At 44.0% G+C, this 19,775-nt stretch overlaps 1 protein-coding gene across 1 annotated transcript; it reads right to left on the reverse strand.

The window, feature by feature from the left end:
- Window positions 1-5,324: 5,324 nt before the first annotated feature.
- Window positions 5,325-18,121, reverse strand: LOC110529317 (actin, alpha cardiac muscle). Its single transcript, XM_036984667.1, has 8 exons — window positions 17,961-18,121; window positions 11,985-12,138; window positions 11,653-11,781; window positions 11,149-11,344; window positions 8,612-8,773; window positions 7,259-7,450; window positions 6,237-6,418; window positions 5,325-5,598 (listed from the first exon to the last, which is right to left on the reverse strand). The coding sequence occupies exons 2-8, from the start codon at window positions 12,111-12,113 to the stop codon at window positions 5,455-5,457; spliced, it is 1,134 nt and encodes a 377-aa protein (XP_036840562.1). The 5' UTR covers window positions 12,114-12,138; window positions 17,961-18,121; the 3' UTR covers window positions 5,325-5,454.
- Between the last annotated feature and the right edge of the window lie 1,654 nt (window positions 18,122-19,775).

Raw genomic sequence — 19,775 nt, forward strand, 5'->3', positions numbered from 1 at the left:
TCGGTACAGCTTCCTGCTCTTCCAGGAGGGTTCGGTACAGCTTCCTGCTCTTCCAGGGGGGTTCGGTACAGCTTCCTGCTCTTCCAGGAGGGTTCGGTACAGCATTCCCCAGACCAGGAGACAGGCGGACACGTCACTCAGCCTTTTGGCTCAAAAACCCCCCTACGTTTCCACGAATCCATTCTGAGGGCAGTAAAGAAAGGGAGTCAAAACGGTTAAGAGTTCATGGGTCCACCTATCATAAGTGGAACCATGAAGGACCCAACCTTGCTCTGTTTTCCTTTGCTTTGTAGGAAAGAGAATAGCATAAAATAATACATTTTTGCACTGTACTCTGCAGCTCTGTCATCACTGGGGTGGAGCCTGACCTGGCCAACAGGGATGAGGGACTGGAGCCTGACCTGGCCAACAGGGATGAGGGACTGGAGCCTGACCTGGCCAACAGGGATGAGGGACAGGAGCCTGACCTGGCCAACAGGGATGAGGGACAGGAGCCTGACCTGGGGAAGCAGGCTGTGGCTCGGGGCATAGACCACAGCCAGGTTATTAGTCATCTGTTCTCAGCACACCTGAGAGAAGGAAAGAAAGGCAGAGAGGAAACAATTACATGACCTTTGCAGGAACTGTACAGTACAGCAAGACATTTTGGATCAAAGCATCTGCTAAATTTATACGCATCTCAATCTGGGAAATGCATTTAAATATATTTCACAGCACAGAACATCAGTTCCAAAATAGAATGGTAACTTAGCTCCCAGTATGTAAGTATACTACAGCCTCTTCAAAGAGGTCAGGACCTTACTGGCACAGGCTCTGCTCTGAACACATTACCTGGCTCTGCTCTGAACACATTACCTGGCTCTGCTCTGAACACATTACCTGGCTCTGCTCTGAACACATTACCTGGCTCTGCTCTGAACACATTCCCTGGCTCTGCTCTGAACACATTACCTGGCTCTGCTCTGAACACATTCCCTGGCTCTGCTCTGAACACATTACCTGGCTCTGCTCTGAACACATTACCTGGCTCTGCTCTGAACACATTACCTGGCTCTGCTCTGAACACATTACCTGGCTCTGCTCTGAACACATTACCTGGCTCTGCTCTGAACACATTACCTGGCTCTGCTCTGAACACATTACCTGGCTCTGCTCTGAACACATTACCTGGCTCTGCTCTGAACACATTACATGGCTCTGCTCTGAACACATTACCTGGCTCTGCTCTGAACACATTACCTGGCTCTGCTCTGAACACATTACCTGGCTCTGCTCTGAACACATTACCTGGCTCTGCTCTGAACACATTACCTGGCTCTGCTCTGAAAACATTACCTGGCTCTGCTATGAACACATTACCTGCGGGAGACCTTTGAGAGGAAATGGAAAAAGTGTGAGGAAGGCACAGTTCTTGTCAGGCAGTAGGCAGGACAGCAGCTGGGTGGCCCGAGGTCCTCTCCTCCACAGTGAGCAGTAGCTGGGCCTTTAGCAGGGCAGAGTGGATGTCTAGGAGGGGGTGTGTGTGTGTGTGTGGGGGGGGGGGGGGGGGGGGTTATGGAAGCTCCAGACAGAACAGCTTCAGTAGGCTGGCCACATCACAAGGGAGAGCTGTGGATAGGCAGGCTTCCCAGTGGTCCAGCTTAGCCTGTGAAATAGATGTAGCAGACAACACAGGCTTGAGTTGGTCCGTGGATCAACCACCATGACTCAGTTCCATTACACAAGAGTCATTGAATGAATGAGTCTTCTGTATGGGCGCGTTTTGTTATGAGCATTTCTCTACACCCGCAATAACATCTGCTAAATGTGTATGTGACGAATAAAATGTAATTTGAAATTTGACTTGGACCTCCTACGCTCGGTTTGAACATCATCAAGCATTGCTTTCGGTACGGTTGTGCAATCATAAGGACCTTCTCTTTCATTTAAGTGTGAAATAATTGTCAAAACACAAAAAAATACCACTTCGTAGGGTTCCTGTTTCCACGCGGCCATATCGCCATGTTACACAGCACGTTTACGGAAGACAGAGGGACCGCCTGTGTTAATTTGCTATCTAGCATGCTCCCCACACCTGGGTATAATGGAAGAAGGCTGCCGGAAACATGGTGTCACTGAAAAAAATAAAACTAAATGTAAAATAGACATTATACACTTTTATTTTTTTAATGTGATATGAAAGTAAAGGGCTTTATTTCTAGAATTGTATCGCAATTGAGAAACGAGTCCCATTTAGATGGAATATTTGGCTGTTTAAGGCTGCCAGAGCCAGTCTACCTCTGAAAATAACACGAGGTCATTGGACCTTAAGGAGTAACGGACTCTGTAAGAGCACATCTTGGGCTACCATGACCCATGCATTTAACACCAGAGAACCTATGGTTAACTCACACCACTTGCGATCCTCAGACGAACAACAGAGTATGATTTTTCTGAACAGGCCATCAGTACCAGCATGTTGCAGTTGTTCACAAGAATCCACATTGAAAGGGATATGAATCATTTGTCACTTACTTAAAAAAAAAAATAAGCATATATTGGAGGTCTATTGAAAAAGTTACTTAAATTGAAACGTGTGTGTTCTTACCAGGGTAGCAGCCCATACTCAGCTATGTAACGTAAACTCACCCCATTCCGTAGAAATGTGCGTATCCGCGACATTCAAACGATGCTACAAAGAAAACTAATGGGACTGTAGCGACTGTGTTGACGTCAAAATCGGGGGTGTGAACTAGATTTCTATTCAAGCATTGATTGACATGGTAATGGATCTATAGTATTGGAGAAAAGTAAAAAAAACTGACCCTCCGTTACATCTTGACGTGCCATGTCGTAACGTACAGCACGCATAAATAAACTATTTCTGTCTTACAATCTCTCTCCACCAGGTGTAGCACTTCTATCATCCTTTAAAAACAAGAAATTGACAGTGACTGGGGTAAGGGGGGATACCTAGTCATTTTTTTGCGTCATCACTGCATGCGATCATCATTCTCAAAGCCGCTGTTTACTTCTAAGATCACTTTAGCACCGCCCTAAAAACCCGATTCAAACTCGACACAAACCTTCAAATAGGTAAATAATGACACATTATATAAACTCTTTATAGTGTTTGATTTACATTTTAGAGGCGATAAGGTGATAAGTTGGACAGATCGAGTGAAAAAAAGCAATTTTCCCACACAACATCATCTCTCCTTCTCACTACCATGCATTAATTTCGCTTCCCCACCCGCCATTTTTAAAAAGAACCGACGGGGCTCATTGCCTGCTTGAATTATGCAGAAACGGGCAGCGTTTAGGTCATTTAATTGATTCTGTTGGAAAGGGGAGAAATTGTGCTTTACACAATAGTATTGACATTACAGTTGATCTGGAAGTATTACGTTTTTGGGGCGCTAAAATAAGGGCAATTGTACGGACCAAGGCGATGTATGAGTTTACGTTAGCACGTTGGTAAACTCTCCAGCGACACTCTAAACACCCGTGTTTCACCAGTAACTCCTCTCGCTTTCTTCCGACAGTTTTTCAGCTTTTATCCCATGAACCACACAAAGACGTTGCAAAACATAGAGCCAAAACACTTCACTATGCCTATCTGAAATCTTAACATTTCTGTAACTTTTTTTGCAGGTGGAAACGAAGCAATCTTCCTAAATGTCATTGACCAGTAACTGCCAGGCATACTATTTTAACACGATTGCGGACGATTCTGAAAAGTCGCTAGTTGTTCTTGCTAATTAATTATTGCTATCAGAATCACCTGTGGCACTTTGAAAACACACCATTCAATTAAGTGCCTCTCTGGCAGATGTAATACATTCATCAGACTGAGGGTGGCGTTGTAGTATCATATTCAAACATGTAGTTCCGTCAAATACAAGTCAACCTGGGCCTATTTTCCCAGAAGCATCTTAAGGCGAAGTTAATCTTAGAACCAATTTATCCTTAAGATGTTTTTTTGGGGGAAACCGGCCCCCGACTATTATTTCAGATGAGGTAAACTGGCTAAATGAAGGGTACTGCTTGTCAGAGGATTGATGAAAAGGGCAAGGATGTTCTGGGATGTGGAAGGTTGTGGCCTAACTTTCAGGAATGAGTCATGTTGGGTTTCTTTGCTAGGGTTGGAATCGTTGAAATCCATGGGCAGTAACTGTTACTGTCATCTTGTTTCGGTAGCAATGCTTATGATTCCTCGTGTGGTTGATTATTTACAACAGTTCGTTTTACTTAGGCTTTGTTTACAAAGGCAGCCCAATTGTTGGCAAAAGAGCTGATCTGATTGGTCAAAAGACCAATGGGGGGGGGGGGGTCGGAGTGGGGAGGGGGGAGTCTGAGTAGTGCGGCCTGTGTAAACGCAGCCTCACATGCTGACCAGACCGGACACGTCGCGTGCGCGAGCGTCGCAAAATAAATGTAGAAATCCATGTTATTCAATTATTGCACCCACACTGCTCGCGAGCGCCAACGAGCGTCCTCGACGCCAAGGGCTAAAATAGAACTCATTCCTATTTATGACGCAGAACGCGCTGAAAGTCATCTCCTCATTGGTTTATAGAAGCAGGGACCCACGTGCCATCTCCTCATTGGTTATACCCACGTGGGTGATTGAAAGACGAACTTTGTTGCCGGTTGTCGTGGTAATACAATGAAAGTTTAGATGCTATCACCATAAGTTCAAAGATGAAAAAGCCTGGGCGGAGAGATGACTAGAAACTATTCAGTTGGCTGTTTTATGTGTGGATTAATTGTCTGAGTAGAGGACCTTGTGCATTTCAGGTGAAATAACTCAATGTTTATATCCCAGGACAAATTAGCTAGCAACAGCAAGCTAGCTAAATAGGACAAGTTAACGTTAGCTAACCGGAAGGTTACAAGTTCAAATCCCCGAGCTGACAAGGTACAAATCTGTCGTTCTGCCCCTGAACAGGCAGTTAGACCCACTGTTCCTAGGCCGTCATTGAAAATAAGAATTTGTTCTTAACTGACTTGCCTAGTTAAATAAAGGTAAAAAAAAATAAATTATAAGTGCAAGCTAACTAGCTAAATTGCCATACATGTTTAATGCTTTTCGACCTGTCCCGAAATGAATGTCATTGGTTCAGAGTTTGTTTTGATATTTTAACCTGCATGTTGTGATCGCTTTTGGGGTGTGGGGGGGGGGGGCAAAATAGATAAATAAAATGTATGCACGATAGCGCACGAGCGCAGCCGGTTTGGGTTCCGTGTCAGGGCCCAGATAGTCTAATTATAATGAAGATCAGACACTATTTTATGTATTCTGAATGTGTTTCCTCAAACCGAACAGACATCCAACAACAAAGTAACTTAATGCTTATTGTTACAAGCAACTATTTTATTACAACAGAACATGTATATACAGTCAACGGTACAAAGGCAGACAACAGAAGGAGGGTGAATGTGTATGGAGGAGGTGTGGGTAGATGGGATGTTTTAGAAGCACTTCCTGTGGACGATGGAAGGGCCGGCCTCGTCGTACTCCTGTTTACTGATCCACATCTGCTGGAAGGTGGAGAGAGAGGCCAGGATGGAGCCGCCGATCCACACAGAGTACTTACGCTCGGGGGGAGCGATGATCTAGAGGAGGTGGAGAGGAGAGGAGGTGGAGAGGAGAGGAGAGATGTGGAGGGTTGGTTAAGATCTCAGAGGCTAAGGTCCTTTGCTGCTCAGTGCACAAGTGTTGCTGATTTAAATCAAAGCTGTGGATATACAGAGTTAACCATTCTAGTAGTCAAAATGCAATTTAGCATGTTATTGTAGTGAAGTGTATGGAGAGGGTTGGTTAAGAACTCTTCTGTACTCTAGCACAGTGGACAGACAGTGTTGCTGATTTGAACCAGCGTTGTGTGTGTACAGTATTAGGCAAACATGGTTTGTTATTTAAAGTAAAGGATAGTTGGCTGAACATGGAGGATAGTGGGGCAACTCCTGTAAACCTACAGCATATCCACGGCTCTGACACTGTTGGAAATAGTCAACGTTCCAATGTCCATACTACCATACCACATAGAATACACGCCCAAGACATGGCTTCATTCAGTAGTACACTAGTGTGAACATCAGGGTTGGGGTCAATTCCATTTCAATTCAGAAAGTACACCAAATTCCAATATCAAATCCAAATTTTCCGAAGTGAAAAGCATAGGAGAGAATTGAAATGGAATTGACTCATTGGAACTTAGTTCCTCCTGTGTTGAACAGAAATGTTGCCCCACCTTGATCTTCATAGTGCTGGGGGCCAGAGCGGTGATCTCCTTCTGCATACGGTCAGCAATACCAGGGTACATGGTGGTACCTCCTGACAGGACGTTGTTGGCGTACAAGTCCTTACGGATGTCAATGTCACACTTCATGATGCTGTTGTAGGCGGTCTCATGGATACCAGCGGACTCCATACCTGAGCAGGTGAGACGAGAAGAGACACTTGGTGAGCAACGACACCTCCACAGACAGGATGTAGGTGACCTACATGAGTTAGACATGTAAGGAATAGATAAATTATGCTTACATTAAATGGCTGTGTGTGGAATCTAACAGTAACAGAATGGCAATGTCCATTGGACACTAGAGGACAGTGTTGTGACATGTATGGCAGGGAGGGCCTAGTGTCTGCAAGTTTTTGGTCTTTCCTGTTCCTTACTAATTAGACCTTAATTCATCAATCAAATACAAAGGGAGGATTGAAAACCTGCAGACACTTCCCTCCGTGGAATGAGTTTGACACATGATGTATGGCAACAGAGTCAAATGTGAAGTAAGTGTGTGGAGAGATACATGGTAAGGTGAACATGGTCTACTGTAGAGGAACCAGAGAGACAGAGAGAGAGAGAGAATTTGAAAACAAATCCAAATGTGGAAAAACTCCCACAGTGTGCAATCACAGCAGCAAGATTTGTTTCCTGTTGCCACAAGAAAAGGGCAACCAGTGACGAACAAACAGCATTGTAAATACAACCTATATTTATGTTTATTTATTTTCCCTTTTGTACTTTAACTATTTGCACATCATTACAACACTGTATATTGACATAATATGACATTTGAAATGTCTTTTATTTTGGAACTTTTGTATGTGTAATTTCTTGTTTACTGTTCATTTCTTATTGTTTATTTCACTTTTGTTTTATATAATTCACTTGCTTTGGCAATGTAAACATATGTTTCCCATGCCAATAAAGCCCCTTAAAGTACATTGAAATTGAATTGAATTGAGAGAGAGAGAGAGAGAGATACGTACCAATGAAGGAAGGCTGGAAGAGGGTCTCTGGGCAACGGAAACGCTCGTTGCCGATGGTGATGACCTGACCGTCAGGCAGCTCATAGCTCTTCTCCAGAGAGGAGGAGGAGGCAGCGGTGGCCATCTCATTCTCAAAGTCCAGGGCCACGTAGCACAGCTTCTCCTTGATGTCACGCACGATCTCACGCTCGGCTGTAGTGGGGAGATTCAGAGTGTTGTTGAATCAAGCCCAACATTAGACACTACATAGAGCCTCAAAGACGCTACATAGAGCCTCAAAGACGCTACATAGAGCCTCAAAGACGCTACATAGAGCCTCAGACGCTACATAGAGCCTCAGACGCTACATAGAGCCTCAAAGACGCTACATAGAGCCTCAAAGACGCTACATAGAGCCTCAAAGACGCTACATAGAGCCTCAAAGACGCTACATAGAGCCTCAGACGCTACATAGAGCCTCAGACGCTACATAGAGCCTCAAAGATGCTACATAGAGCCTCAAAGATGCTACATAGAGCCTCAAAGACGCTACATAGAGCCTCAAAGACGCTACATAGAGCCTCAAAGACGCTACATAGAGCCTCAAAGACACTACATAGAGCCTCAAAGACGCTACATAGAGCCTCAAAGACACTACATAGAGCCTCAAAGACACTACATAGAGCCTCAAAGACGCTACATAGAGCCTCAAAGACGCTACATAGAGCCTCATAGACTTCTGAAGGTAATTGATTGCACCAGATCTTATTTAGTGGCTTCATAGCAAAGGAGGTGAATACATATGCACTACTTTTCCATTTTTAAAATAAGTACTTTTTTAATTTCACCAATTTGGACTATTTTGTGTATGTCCATTATATGAAATCCAAATAAAAATCCATTTAAATTACAGGTTGTAATGCAACAAAATAGAAAAAACGCCAAGCGGGATGAATACTCTTACCACTGCTAAGGGCTGTTCTTAGACACGACGCTATGCAGAGTGCCTGGATACAGCCCTTAGCCGTGGTATATAGGCCATATACCACAAGTCCATGAGGTGCCTTATTGTTATTATAAACTAGTTACCAACGTAATTAGGGCAGTAAAAATAAATGTTTTGTCATACCTGTGGTATACGGTCTGATATACCATGGCAGCCAATCAGCAATCAGTGCTCGAACCACCCAGTTTATAATAAATAACATATCATAGATAGACTTATCTTGATGTTGGTTGAATCCTAGTATACTAAATAACATATCATAGATAGGTTTATACTATCTTACCAAGATAATGTTCTCTGAACTTGTCGCTGTATAATGTGAAACTAATCCTGTCTATAGAAATCTTGGTTCTTGGTGGCCATCTTACCGGTGGTCACGAAGGAGTAGCCACGCTCAGTCAGGATCTTCATCAGGTAGTCAGTGAGGTCTCGACCGGCCAGATCCAGACGCATGATGGCATGGGGCAGAGCATAACCCTCATAGATGGGGACATTGTGAGTCACACCATCACCGGAGTCCAGCACAATACCTGGGGAGAGGATGGATCATCAGCTGAGGAGGGAGGTGGACACAGACCTGCTTCTTTTCACGTATAGTTTGTGGTTGGATGTCTTGTGAGACTGCAGTGGATCACTACCCTTAAAGTGGATCACTACCCTTAAAGTGGATCACTACCCTTAAAGTGGATCACTACCCTTAAAGTGGATCACTACCTTTAAAGTGGATCACTACCCTTAAAGTGGATCACTACCTTTAAAGTGGATCACTACCCTTAAAGTGGATCACTACCCTTAAAGTGGATCACTACCCTTAAAGTGGATCACTACCCTTAAAGTGGATCACTACCTTTAAAGTGGATCACTACCTTTAAAGTGGATCACTACCTTTAAAGTGGATCACTACCCTTAAAGTGGATCACTAACCTTAAAGTGGATCACTACCCTTAAAGTGGATCACTACCCTTAAAGTGGATCACTACCTTTAAAGTGGATCACTACCTTTAAAGTGGATCACTACCCTTAAAGTGGATCACTACCCTTAAAGTGGATCACTACCTTTAAAGTGGATCACTACCCTTAAAGTGGATCACTACCCTTAAAGTGGATCACTACCCTTAAAGTGGATCACTACCTTTAAAGTGGATCACTACCCTTAAAGTGGATCACTACCCTTAAAGTGGATCACTACCCTTAAAGTGGATCACTACCCTTAAAGTGGATCACTACCCTTAAAGTGGATCACTACCCTTAAAGTGGATCACTACCTTTAAAGTGGATCACTACCCTTAAAGTGGATCACTAACCCTAAAGTATCTATATCAGGCCTGGGCAACTCCAGTCTATTGGGGGCCTGATTGGTGTCACAGTTTCGCCCCAATCCCAGCTAACACACCTGACACCAATAATGAACTAATCATGATCTTCAGTTTAGAATGCAATTAGTTTCAATCAGGTGTGTTTGTGAGGGACGGTGGAAAAGTGTGACACCAATTAGGCACCTGAGGACTGGAGTTGCCCAGACCTGGACTGAAGGATATTATGTGAGTAATGTAAACAGCACTTATTAATGTCAAACCATGTCGTCATAGGATATTATGTGAGTAATGTAAACAGCACTTATTAATGTCAAACCATGTCGTCATAGGATATTATGTGAGTAATGTAAACAGCACTTATTACTGTCAAACCATGTCGTCATAGGAGTAGAAAATATTGTGTCTGTAGCATTATACCAAGTGTTTGTGTATATGGTATTGTATCTATTGTGTATATGGTATTGTGGTATTGTATCTATTGTGTATATGGTATTGTGGTATGGTATCTACTGTGTATATGGTATTGTGGTATGGTATCTACTGTGTATATGGTATTGTGGTATGGTATGGTATTGTGGTATGGTATTGTGGTATGGTATCTACTGTGTATATGGTATTGTGGTAGGGTATTGTGGTATTGTATCTATTGTGTATATGGTATTGTATCTATGGTATTGTGGTATTGTATCTATTGTGTATATGGTATTGTGGTATTGTATCTATTGTGGTATGGTATCTATTGTATCTATGGTATTGTGGTATTGTATCTATTGTGTATATGGTATTGTGGTATTGTATCTATTGTGTATATGGTATTGTGGTATTGTATCTATTGTGTATATGGTATTGTGGTATTGTATCTATTGTGTATATGGTATTGTATCCATTGTGTATATGGTATTGTGGTATGGTATATATTGTGTATATGGTATTGTATCTATTGTGTATATGGTATTGTGGTATGGTATTGTGGTATGGTATCTACTGTGTATATGGTATTGTGGTATGGTATTGTGGTATGGTATTGTGGTATGGTATCTACTGTGTATATGGTATTGTGGTATGGTATTGTGGTATGGTATCTACTGTGTATATGGTATTGTGGTGTGGTATGGTATTGTGGTATGGTATCTACTGTGTATATGGTATTGTGGTATGGTATTGTGGTATGGTATCTACTGTGTATATGGTATTGTGGTATGGTATTGTGGTATGGTATCTACTGTGTATATGGTATTGTGGTATGGTACTGTGTATATGGTATTGTGGTATGGTATCTACTGTGTATATGGTATTGTGGTATGGTATTGTGGTATGGTATCTACTGTGTATATGGTATTGTGGTATGGTATTGTGGTATGGTATTGTGGTATGGTATGGTATTGTGGTATGGTATTGTGGTATGGTATCTACTGTGTATATGGTATTGTGGTATGGTATTGTGGTATGGTATCTACTGTGTATATGGTATTGTGGTAGGGTATTGTGGTATGGTATGGTATTGTGGTATGGTATTGTGGTATGGTATCTACTGTGTATATGGTATTGTGGTATGCAATGTGATAGCCGGAAGTCCTGTGGAAACTCACCGGTGGTACGACCGGAGGCGTAGAGGGACAGCACGGCCTGGATGGCGACGTACATGGCGGGGACGTTGAAGGTCTCAAACATGATCTGGGTCATCTTCTCCCTATTGGCCTTGGGGTTGAGGGGGGCCTCAGTGAGCAGGGTGGGGTGCTCCTCAGGGGCCACGCGCAGCTCGTTGTAGAAGGTGTGGTGCCAGATCTGATGGAAGAAGGAGGAGCGAGATGGTCAGAGAAGTTCTGGAGAACAGAACACAGTGTGAGATAGAGAAAGATGTAGCTGTCCCGTTGAAGTCACGTTGTTTTGCATAATGTAACCATGACATATTAATGATGGATATGTTAAGTTTCATAAGTCTATTTGCATCATATTGGATAGTTTCCCAAGTGTCATTAGCTTCTTGTCTCTAAGTATATGTGTATCTTGAGACATGAAGTTCTGCTTTTAATCATCTTACAAAATCATTCACAAGTGTCTAATATCTCTAGTGGCGTCTCTGGGTCCCACACCTTCTCCATGTCGTCCCAGTTGGTGATGATGCCGTGCTCGATGGGGTACTTCAGAGTCAGGATACCTCTCTTGCTCTGAGCCTCGTCTCCCACATAGCTGTCCTTCTGTCCCATTCCCACCATCACGCCCTGTATAGAGATCAAACACGGGTCAGGAGAGTTCGCCGTACGCACGACACATGAATTTAATTTTACGCGAGTCTCATTGCCAACTCAACGCTACAAACGTAAACTACACTACATTATCTGTATATAGCCTATGATCTTTGATGTCAGGACATAAGTAAACAAACAAATCAGTTAGTAATGGCCAACGGCTATCCGTTTTTTACCTGGTGACGGGGACGTCCAACGATGGATGGGAACACAGCGCGGGGAGCGTCATCACCGGCGAACCCAGCCTTGACCAGGCCAGAGCCGTTGTCGCACACGAGGGCGGTAGTCTCCTCGTCGTCACACATGATTGGTCTTGTTTCAGATGGCCTTCTGTCAGAAGGAGAGACACGGTGGTAAGAGCTCTGTCTGAGCACATTAACACTGATTGTACGTAGATACAGTATTTACCCCTAGATTTTCTATATATACACACAAAACACCATGTACATTAGCTTATCACTGGACGTGAGGCTGCCACTGCATTAACAGCTACATTTACAACTATTGGGTAGTGATCCACTTTAAGGGTAGTGATCCACTTTAAGGGTAGTGCTCCACTTTAAGGGTAGTGATCCACTTTAAGGGTAGTGATCCACTTTAAGGTTAGTGATCCACTTTAAGGGTAGTGATCCACTTTAAGGGTAGTGATCCACTTTAAAGGTAGTGATCCACTTTAAGGGTAGTGATCCACTTTAAAGGTAGTGATCCACTTTAAGGTTAGTGATCCACTTTAAGGGTAGTGATCCACTTTAAGGGTAGTGATCCACTTTAAGGGTAGTGATCCACTTTAAAGGTAGTGATCCACTTTAAAGGTAGTGATCCACTTTAAAGGTAGTGATCCACTTTAAGGGTAGTGATCCACTTTAAAGGTAGTGATCCACTTTAAGGGTAGTGATCCACTTTAAGGGTAGTGATCCACTTTAAAGGTAGGGATCCACTTTAAGGGTAGTGATCCACTTTAAGGGTAGTGATCCACTTTAAAGGTAGTGATCCACTTTAAAGGTAGTGATCCACTTTAAGGGTAGTGATCCACTTTAAGGGTAGTGATCCACTTTAAGGGTAGTGATCCACTTTAAGGGTAGTGATCCACTTTAAGGGTAGTGATCCACTTTAAGGGTAGTGATCCACTTTAAGGGTAGTGATCCACTTTAAAGGTAGTGATCCACTTTAAGGGTAGTGATCCACTTTAAGGGTAGTGATCCACTTTAAGGTTAGTGATCCACTTTAAGGGTAGTGATCCACTTTAAGGGTAGTGATCCACTTTAAGGGTAGTGATCCACTTTAAAGGTAGTGATCCACTTTAAGGGTAGTGATCCACTTTAAGGGTAGTGATCCACTTTAAGGGTAGTGATCCACTTTAAGGGTAGTGATCCACTTTAAAGGTAGGGATCCACTTTAAGGGTAGTGATCCACTTTAAGGGTAGTGATCCACTTTAAAGGTAGTGATCCACTTTAAAGGTAGTGATCCACTTTAAGGGTAGTGATCCACTTTAAGGGTAGTGATCCACTTTAAGGGTAGTGATCCACTTTAAGGGTAGTGATCCACTTTAAGGGTAGTGATCCACTTTAAGGGTAGTGATCCACTTTAAGGGTAGTGATCCACTTTAAAGGTAGTGATCCACTTTAAGGGTAGTGATCCACTTTAAGGGTAGTGATCCACTTTAAGGTTAGTGATCCACTTTAAGGGTAGTGATCCACTTTAAGGGTAGTGATCCACTTTAAGGGTAGTGATCCACTTTAAAGGTAGTGATCCACTGCAGTCTCACAAGACATCCAACCACAAGCTATACGTGAAAAGAAGCAGGTCTGTGTCTACCTCCCTCCTCAGCTGATGATCCATCCTCTCCTTAGGTATTGTGCTAAAGGCCAGTTTTATTGCTTCTTTGATCAGAACGACAGTTTTCAGCTGTGCTAACATAATTGCAAAAGGGTTTTCTAATGATCAATTCGCCTTTTAAAATTATAAACTTGTATTAGGTAATACAATGTGCCATTGGAAGACAGGAGTGATGGTTGCTGATAATGGGCCTCTGTACGTCTATGCAGATATTCCTTTTACTGAGGAGTGGCATTTGTCTGGCGACTCAACCATAAAGGTCTGATTGGTGGAGTGCTACAGAGATGGTTGTCCTTCTGGAAGGTTCTCCCATCTCCACAGAGGAACTCTAGAGCTCTGTCAGAGTGACCATCGGGATCTTGGTCACTTCCCTGACCAAGGCCCTTCTCCCCCGATTGCTCAGTTTGGCCTGGCGACCAGCTCTAGCAAGAGTCTTGGTGGTTCCAAACTTCTTCCATTTAAGAATCACGGAGGCCACTGTGTTGTTGGGGACCTTCAATGCTGCAGAAGTGTTTTCGTACCCTTCCCCAGATCTGTGCCTCCACACAATCCTCTCGGAGCTCTACGGACAATTCCTTTGACCTCATGGCTTGGTTTTTGCTCCGACATGCACTGTCAACTTATATAGACAGGTGTGTGCCTTTCCAAATCATGTCCAATCAATTGAATTTACCACAGGTGGACTGCAATCAAGATGTAGAAACATCCCAAGGATGATCAATGGAAACAGGATGCACCTGAGCTCAAATTCGAGTCTCATGGCAAAGGGTCTGAATACTTATGTAAATAAGGTATTATATTTTGTTTTATACATTTACAAAAAATGTGTTTTCGCTTTTTCATTCTGGTGTATTGTGTGTGTAGATTGCTGCGCAAAAAAATATATTGAATCAGTTTTAAAATAAGATTGTAACGTAAAACAAAATGTGGAGAAAGTCAAGGGGTCTGAACACTTTCCGAAGGCACCGTACAGTACATTTAGGAATCAGTTACGTTATTAAAGACATCCTCCAAGGAGGTGAATTAATATGTTATCATTATTGTCTAATATAATGCTTAATGCCATGATATTGTTTTTTTTTATGTTGTCAGTATTTTAATAGTGCAAATAAATTCAAATGTTCCTAGAAATAACTTTTCAAAAGCGTTATTGAAATAACCTAGTACTCTTACTGACCACTGATAACCTATCTTCTCCCTCTTTGTCAGAGCTGCCCTGTAAAGCCAAACAGGGACATAGTAGAGTGCCCCCCCCCCCCCCCACCCCCCACCACACTACTGTCTCTATTCTTAACCATGGCCCTTGTCATTCCAAACAACGGCCACACGGAACACTACCTCCTCCCCCGTCTCCTCATCCTCCTCAATCCTCCCCTATCTCTAACAGAGCTATGTCACAGCTGAAGTAACTTGTCTGTTGACAATTAACAGTGGTTGGCCAAGTAACTGTCGGCACAATAGTACCTCCTGTATGCTTTGTAGGGGAGCTGGAGAGCATGTGTTACTGTCCCTCTAATCCTCCACCCAACCTCCTCTTAATCTATCCCTCCATACTCCTGTTACTGTCCAGCTATCCCTCCCTGCTTCCCTCTATCTATCCCTCCATACTCCTGTTACTGTCCTGCTATCCCTCCCTGCTTCCCTCTATCTATCCCTCCATACTCCTGTTACTGTCCAGCTATCCCTCCCTGCTTCCCTCTATCTATCCCTCCATACTCCTGTTACTGTCCTGCTATCCCTCCCTGCTTCCCTCAATCTATCCCTCCATACTCCTGTTACTGTCCAGCTATCCCTCCCTGCTTCCCTCTATCTATCCCTCCATACTCCTGTTACTGTCCTGATATCCCTCCCTGCTTCCCTCTATCTATCCCTCCATACTCCTGTTACTGTCCAGCTATCCCTCCCTGCTTCCCTCTATCTATCCCTCCATACTCCTGTTACTGTCCAGCTATCCCTCCCTGCTTCCCTCTATCTATCCCCCCATACTCCTTTTACTGTCCCTCTCCATCCCTCTCTTCAGCCATGCTTGTCCTGGCAGCTCTCTTCAGAGCATGTATTTCTGTCCCTCCAGTCCACCTTTCCATTACATCCCCCTATCCCTCTCTCCCTCTCTCCCCCTCTCCCTCTCTCCCCCTCTCCCTCTCTCCCTCTCTCCCTCTCTCCCTCTCTCCCTCTCTCCCTCTCTCCCTCTCTCCCTCCATTCCTCAATCCATTATCCTCTTTCTGTATCTTTCCATCGCTTCATCCCTCCATGCCAACCAGCCAGCCAACCGGCCAGCCAACCAACCAGCCAACCAGCCAGCCAACCGGTCAGCCAACCAACCAGCCAACCAGCCAACCGGTCAGCCAACCAACCAGCCAACCAGCCAACCAGCCAGCCAGCCACCCAAAATGTCTGCCAACACTGGCATGACACCTCCCTTCATTAGTAGACCTGTCCAGTGGTCCCTTCATTAGTAGACCTGTCCAGAAGTCGGGAGGCCTGGCGCTCCACAGCGGGTGGCATCTGTTCCTCTGTCTGACCCCCTGGTCAATCCACCAGATCACTGATCACTGATCACCAGATCACTGTTCACACGTGTTGCCACCAGCACAGCCTGTCAATCAATGACAACAAGCCTGGCTGCTGAAGACTGCTGAACTACATGTACTGTCTCCCCATTCAGCTCCTTTCACCTCTCTTTCTTTCTCCACCCTTTTTACCTTCTCTCAACAACCTCAAAACATCGTTCTCTCACAGCCAATTAGAAGTAGACAGACATCCGTTGTAGGCATTAACTCTACATGTGGTGATGCGCTGTCTCGTTCAACCGCAGCAGCAGCTCCCGGCAGTTAAACCAAACATCCTCCTTCCCTTTCCAAAGACACAACAACACAGCGGCACCATGCTTCCCAAGAGTAGCTCACAAAAGTGTGAATCCTTCCTAACACCACCAAGTCATCTAGCCCACTAGAGAGAGAAACAGAGTTATAGACAGTACTGAGTCCAGTAGAGAAACAGTGTTATAGACAGTACTGAGTCCACTAGAGAAACAGTGTTATAGACAATACTGAGTCCAAGAGAGAAACGGTGTTATAGACAATACTGAGTCCAAGAGAGAAACAGTGTTATAGACAGTACTGAGTCCAGTAGAGAAACGGTGTTATAGACAGTACTGAGTCCACTAGAGAAACAGTGTTATAGACAGTACTGAGTCCAAGAGAGAAACAGTGTTATAGACAGTACTGAGTCCACTAGAGAGAGAAACAGTGTTATAGACAGTACTGAGTCCACTAGAGAGAGAAACAGTGTTATAGACAGTACTGAGTCCAGTAGAGAAACAGTGTTATAGACAGTACTGAGTCCACTAGAGAGAAACAGTGTTATAGACAGTACTGAGTCCAGTAGAGAAACAGTGTTATAGACAGTACTGAGTCCAGTAGAGAAACAGTGTTATAGACAGTACTGAGTCCACTAGAGAGAGAAACAATGTTATAGACAGTACTGAGTCCAGTAGAGAAACAGTGTTATAGACAGTACTGAGTCCACTAGAGAGAGAAACAGTGTTATAGACAGTACTGAGTCCAGTAGAGAGAGAAACAGTGCTATAGACAGTACTGAGTCCACTAGAGAGAGAAACAGTGTTATAGACAGTACTGAGTCCAGTAGAGAGAGAAACAGTGTTATAGACAGTACTGAGTCCACTAGAGAGAAACAGTGTTATAGACAGTACTGAGTCCACTAGAGAGAAACAGTGTTATAGACAGTACTGAGTCCAGTAGAGAAACAGTGTTATAGACAGTACTGAGTCCACTAGAGAAACAGTGTTATAGACAGTACTGAGTCCACTAGAGAGAGAAACAATGTTATAGACAGTACTGAGTCCACTAGAGAAACAGTGTTATAGACAGTACTGAGTCCACTAGAGAAACAGTGTTATAGACAGTACTGAGTCCACTAGAGAGAGAAACAGTGTTATAGACAGGACTGAGTCCAGTAGAGAAACAGTGTTATAGACAGTACTGAGTCCAGTAGAGAAACAGTGTTATAGACAGTACTGAGTCCAGTAGAGAAACAGTGTTATAGACAGTACTGAGTCCACTAGAGAGAGAAACAGTGTTATAGACAGTACTGAGTCCACTAGAGAGAGAAACAGTGTTATAGACAGTACTGAGTCCACTAGAGAAACAGTGTTATAGACTACTGAGTCCACTAGAGAGAGAAACAGTGTTATAGACAGTACTGAGTCCAGTAGAGAGAGAAACAGTGTTATAGACAGTACTGAGTGCTACAGGACAGTAGTGGAACATGAACAAAGCAAAAGAAGCCACTCACCAGGTTGTACGCCAAGACTGGAGTTTCCACTGGGACAAAGGGTGAGGGTGAAAGGTGTCCCTTAAATATCCCCCCTTTGTCCCGGGGCCGGTGGCCGGGGGCCTGGGGCCTGTGGGCGGGACCAGGAGTTCACAGAAGCCCAAATAAGAGCTGCTAGATAACGGTTCACTAGAAAGTATATCCTGTGTCACTCAGGGCCTTCTTTGTGATGGGACGCCATCTAAAACGGAGTGTTACCTAGGAGACGGAGGGATCTAGTCTGGCTGGCTGGTACAAAAATAAGAATTGATTGGCAGAGTGAACTGAAAGGGATTATTTCTAGATTTGTTTCCATTACAGTGTTACGGTTGATTATAGTTGTGTCATGATGAAGTAGGTGTTAACAGACTGACTTTTGAAGACCTGTGATTGGCTCAGACCATTCGTGACCGTATTCAGATACATTAAAACTGTCAAGGAATTTCTGGCCCTTCCCATTGGAGGAGCGAAAATAATTTACTGCTGTATCAGATTTGACCCTGTTTGTTATTGTGTTATAAAGGAGAGAAAATGAAGTGAAAAGAATGGAGGACACACAATTCATCTCCAAGTTTTACATAATTTGCATATTAATTTGCCTATCGACAATGATTATAAATGACTAAAGCATACATTGAGAGTGTTATTTTTATTTTGTATATGAATGTATGTCTCAAATAGCCTACAAGTGTTGTCACTGAATGTAACAGAAGCTTGTTTATCTGTCAGGTCTGTTATCATGTTGATGAATGGATGATTTTTTTCCCCCTCTCCCACACCTTTTGGCTGATAACAGACAACCAAGCCATTATTTATTCACGTCAATCATGACTGACTCCTTACTGGCTGTCATCTCATCCCAACACGGAGTGAAATATTGAAGTCACAACTTAACACAGACACTGTATTTTATTTACATACCAAAACTGAAACTTGAAGCTTGAAATCTCAGCTCCATTCACTGAAACTGTCCTCCTATCCATGACAGAGATACAGTCGCGTTATAATGACTAAGCTCAGATATGGGGTGTCTGTCAGAGAGGGTAGATGGCGTGGGGGTGTCTGTCAGAGAGGGTAGATGGCGTGGGGGTGTCTGTCAGAGAGGGTAGATGGCGTGGGGGTGTCTATCAAAGAGGTTAGATGGCGTGGGGGTGTAACTTTAGACCTCCTTGGGGGTCTGCAGATAGGGCCTGTGGTGGGATAGCGTCTGTGGTGGGATAGTGTCTGTGGTGGGGTAGCGTCTGTGGTGGGATAGCGTCTGTAGTGGGGTAGCGTCTGTGGTGGGATAGCGTCTGTGGTGGGATTGTGTATGTGGTGGGATACTGCCTGTGTATATTTGCCAGCTAAGAGCTGTTGTGGAATGTTTGAGAGTGAGGACCCAAAAATATGCCAGACAGCTGAGAGGGAGGGGGCAAAGGGGGGTTAGAAGTTAAAGGGGGGGAGGAAGTGAAAGAGAGAGCGAGACACCCAGAGAGAGAGAGGAGTGGGGGGGTTGGAAGCCAAGTGAGAGGAGAGAGGAGGGGGGATAACAATTAGTGTCCAGAGTCCAGACCCTCCTCTCTCTCCGTCCGCTTGGCTCAACGTGTCTTGGGGCCAGCCTGTGGCAGCAGCCGGGTGGTAGCCTCTTTCCGATTGGCTCCTCTCTCTCCTTTTAGGGGCATGCTGGGTAACAGGTGTCGGCGGCTGCACGTTGTGGTGGCTTCCGGAAGTAACGTAGTCTGCCCCAGCTCCTTATTAGTCACCTCCCTGCATCCCCCCATACACTCTGGCTTTGTATCTTATCGGGAGACAGAGAGG

This window comes from Oncorhynchus mykiss, chromosome 8, assembly GCF_013265735.2.
Source record: "Oncorhynchus mykiss isolate Arlee chromosome 8, USDA_OmykA_1.1, whole genome shotgun sequence".
Lineage (NCBI taxonomy): Eukaryota > Metazoa > Chordata > Actinopteri > Salmoniformes > Salmonidae > Oncorhynchus > Oncorhynchus mykiss.

Bases quoted from the DNA above. Each gene is read 5' to 3' on its own strand.
- LOC110529317 (XM_036984667.1), bottom strand. From the start codon at position 12,113: ATGTGTGACGACGAGGAGACTACCGCCCTCGTGTGCGACAACGGCTCT. The intron at 8,774-11,148 runs GTGAGTTTCCAC...TCCTCTCCCCAG, and splicing joins CGCCTCCGGTCGTACCACCG to GTATTGTGCTGGACTCCGGT. The intron at 6,419-7,258 runs GTACGTATCTCT...TCACCTGCTCAG, and splicing joins CTTCCAGCCTTCCTTCATTG to GTATGGAGTCCGCTGGTATC.